The 3,980-nt window shown below is 36.0% G+C and overlaps 1 protein-coding gene across 1 annotated transcript in view; it reads left to right on the plus strand.

Annotated features, from left to right (window-relative positions):
- LOC117176076 (ankyrin repeat domain-containing protein 50-like) overlaps window positions 1–3,980 on the plus strand; it is a 57,663-nt gene that overhangs the window by 19,216 nt on the left and 34,467 nt on the right. The window contains exons 3-4 of the mRNA XM_033366091.1: window positions 470–643; window positions 792–962. Coding sequence (XP_033221982.1) covers window positions 470–643; window positions 792–962 — 345 coding nt within the window. The remainder of the gene's footprint in view (window positions 1–469; window positions 644–791; window positions 963–3,980) is intronic.

Here is a 3,980-nt window from a genome sequence, read left to right on the forward strand (position 1 = left end):
CCCCCACGGTAACGTCACAAATCTTGATTTTGCCATTTTACAGCGTTTCAAACAGTGTGCATCCTAATATCACTTATAGAATATTCAAATATTACTGTCTGATGTTTTCTACATTAATAATTTCAAACGCAGAATGATTAGTTTATAAAATATTTGTTTATTATTGCACAAGAAACAAAATAAAAAAGGGACATACAAAACGCCAATATCAACACAACTCATTGCCAACATAAACCTAATAAAAGCCGCGCTAAAATTTGAATCGATTATCGCATAAAATCGACGTTACGTAACGCAGTTGATGACCCCCCCCCCCCCCCCCCCCCCCCCCCCCCCTGACACGTTTCGTAATATGTGAACGGCCCCTTACATAAAAACTTGTACTTATGTACCTGTGAAGTTTTGTAACTAGATAAGTGAAGTAGAAGTAGAAAAAGCCATAATGTTTTTTTGTTCTTTCGCGGCAAAGGTCTCACAAGATGTGAGCCCCATGGACGAATCTCCTGGCGAACCCTTGACAGAAATACTCGGGGAAACTGGAGACATTAATCAAGCAGATTCATGTGGACGAACTGTTTTACATACACTCGCAGCAGATGGAAATGCATCATTGTTGGAATTGGCTTTGGTTGCCTGTCCTCAGGTAAAAGCTTAATTTTACTGAACAAATGAAATTCTTTTTTGCTTAAGAAAATTAATATCCAATTATTTTATTAAGAATAATTATTCTTTAAATATCATAAAAACGCGTTTTTTAATGCATGCAAATCTTTCAAATATTATTGAAACAGGCGAAATTGGAAGCTACTGATCGCCATGGACAAACACCTTTAAATCTGGCAGCGAGACATGGTTATGCGGATGTAGTTAGGGTTCTTTTGGCTGCAGGTGCTTCTGCCGATCATGCGGATTGTGATGGATGGACAGCTTTAAGAGCTGCTGCTTGGGGTGGACATACGCAGGTGCTTTCTCAGTTACTATTAATAAAAACTTTATAATGAAAACATCCTAAAACCCTTTCCAGTTATCACAGCGAATCAATAGTTTAGTTTTAGGGGAAATCACAGACTTTTTGAAAATATAAGGGCTTTTTTAAATTAAGATATTTTTCATTTAAAAATACTATTTGTATAAACAGAAGTCTAATATAACTTTAATTCGACCAACAACTAAAATAGAATGTGAACAGCGGGTACTGTGTCTACGCAGAAAAAAAGAATCCATTGAAAAGACGACTCTGGGAATTGCGTATCTGTCATTTGCAGATTCAGAAAGTTAAAACAGAATCGGTTTGTGACTAGGGCAATCGGTCATTTTCTCAAGCAGCTTCGAATCAGCCATGTACGGCAATGGCCATTTCAAGCAAGGTTATATTGAATCGGTTTCCTTCTTTTTTAATGAGACCGACTTTTTTGGGGTTAAACTGCCATATTTCACACGATTTTTTTAATTTATAAATTATCGAAAGATTAAAAGAAATCATGCGCAGGTCTACTAGTTGCCTTTTGCTGTATTAGTTATTAGTCTTTTACGGCATATAAGCTAGTCAAAAAAATTATAACGACTAAAAGTCTTTAAAAAACAAATCGGCGGCAATTTTGGAATTCCAGTGACAGATACGCAATTTAAAAGCCTTCGAAACCCATTCAACATAAGTGAATAGATTTTTGTTTCCTGGGTATAAATGAATATAAAATATTATTAATAATTACATGTTATCCAGATTTTTAGTTAAATGGTGTCAAACTAAAATTACTTATTAGAGAATGAGATGTAGGTTTTTTGTAAATTACTGGTCACAATTGGTTTATTTTATCATTCTGAGAGATCCCTCAGAATACAATATGACGTTTCTACAACACGTCGGTTTTCCTTATCAAAAATACAAAAATGGGCATTTTTGATCCTAAAATGTAAAATAGAGGAAGTGATGTTGGTAGTAGAGATTTTAGCCTGTAAGTATTTATGGTGTAATTCAATAGAGACATGTACCTAAAAGAGGTTATGTTGTGGTATTCTATTCCAGTTTTAAAGTGATAAAAATTGCACGATGTCGTAAGTTATAATAATGTTACAGAATATAATAAAAATGTTGATTCTTTAGTCCACTTATGAGGCGGAAAACAGGATTGTGAATAATTAATTAATAAAACTTTTTGTTGTGATCAAAGTCATTTCTGTGCCGTCTCACAGACGGAGTGAGGCAGCAATTGTAAATAGTAGAAGATAGTTATATTACAGAGATGGGTAGTTGTAGTTGTATTGTTACATTTCTTTGCTCACGCACTCACTCTGACAGTGATGTAGTGGGAGTGAGTGAGCGAAGATATAAAGCAGGTGTCGTAGTCATCGAATAATTAAACAAATCCTAAATCAGTACCCTGCCGATGAAAACGCACTGAAAAAGCAAAGAAACCGCACGGGTCAGTGCCTACTCAATGTTGTTTCTTCAGCAGTACCTGTACCCGTTGTTTTTCCATGCCTGGGTTCCCCGTCAAGTGTCCATATAAATTTTTAAAAGGCTATTTCACCCAATAAATTTAGTCTGTGAGTTTTTTGAAAAAGGGTGTGTTAGCAGTATATATTATAGTGTTAGCGAAAATCGGTATGCCGATGCCTATGCGACTAGGCTACTAATTAGACCAACTGAAAGGGATTAAAAATTAAAATTTGAAATTATCTACGAGAAAGTTAGAAATTCAGAATCTACGGGTTTCGATTATTTGAGCTATCTAATTTTTGTTTTGGATGTTTACAATTGGTGTGAATATGAAGTATCTCGTAAATGGAACGAGATACGCCAAAACAGACAAGATCTTTTAATTAAACTTCAAAATAGTATATTAGCACCCAGGAAAAAAGAATCCATTGAAAAGATGAGTCGGTGAATTGCGTATCTGTCATTTGCAGATTCAGAAAGTTAAAACAGAATCAGTTTGCGACTATGTGAATCGGTCATTTTCTCAAGCAGCTTCGAATCTGCCATGTACTGCAATGACCATTTCAAGCAAGGGTATTTTAAATCGTTTTCTTTTTTTCTGAATGAGAGCGACTTTTTCGGGGTTAAGCAGCCATATTTCACACGATTTTTTTAATTTATAAATTATCGAAAGATTAAAAGAAATCATGCGCAGGTCTACTAGTTGCCTTTTGCTGTATTAGTTATTAGTCTTTTACGGCATATAAGCCAGTCAAAAAAATTATAACGACTAAAAGTCTTTAGAAAACAAATCGGCGGCAATTTGGAATTCCCGTGATAGATACGCAATACAGAAGCCTTCGAAACTCATTCAACAGAAGTGAATGCATCTTTGTTACCGGGGTATTGTGACGAGTTCGTAGTCACCCCTACTCCGGGTTCCAAATAGTTGGGACCTCAAACTGACCTGCCTTTGTAGCATCCCTTCAGTTCTTTCGACAGACATAGCTCTATGCTAGATGCGTATCGGTTTACGGACTTGTACTACTGTGTAGCTCAATAAATAAAGTTGCGATATCTACGGATATCGCCCTTAAACAAAATAAGGGTTAATTATTAATTAAACCCCTCACATTTTTGGCGATTCTGCCAGAATCGTCCGAGACGATTACGATCAAAATCGGCTATCTTTAGAAAGAATAGTGGAGTCTTCGATTCAGTGAATTCATAAGTGATATCATGGATCAAATGGTAATATTTTTATTCGATTCAGTGAATTTATAAGTGATCATCATTGATCATACGGCGATATTTTTATTCGATTCAGTGAATTCATAAGTAATGATCATTGATTATACGGTGATATTTTTGCTGGGAATCACCGAAAAACACTTACTCGGGCCGAATTAAGTAAGTTCGACAGTGATTCCGTGGGTGAAAGTCCTCGAAAAGGTGAGACCTCACCCAACCAAGTTGGCCATGAGGGATACTATAACGTCTGCCTACGAGTCAACGCTTTGAACCCAACACCTCAACTTCTACCACAAGTAGCAACGACGAA

Source organism: Belonocnema kinseyi, chromosome 7 (genome assembly GCF_010883055.1).
Source record: "Belonocnema kinseyi isolate 2016_QV_RU_SX_M_011 chromosome 7, B_treatae_v1, whole genome shotgun sequence".
NCBI lineage: Eukaryota > Metazoa > Arthropoda > Insecta > Hymenoptera > Cynipidae > Belonocnema > Belonocnema kinseyi.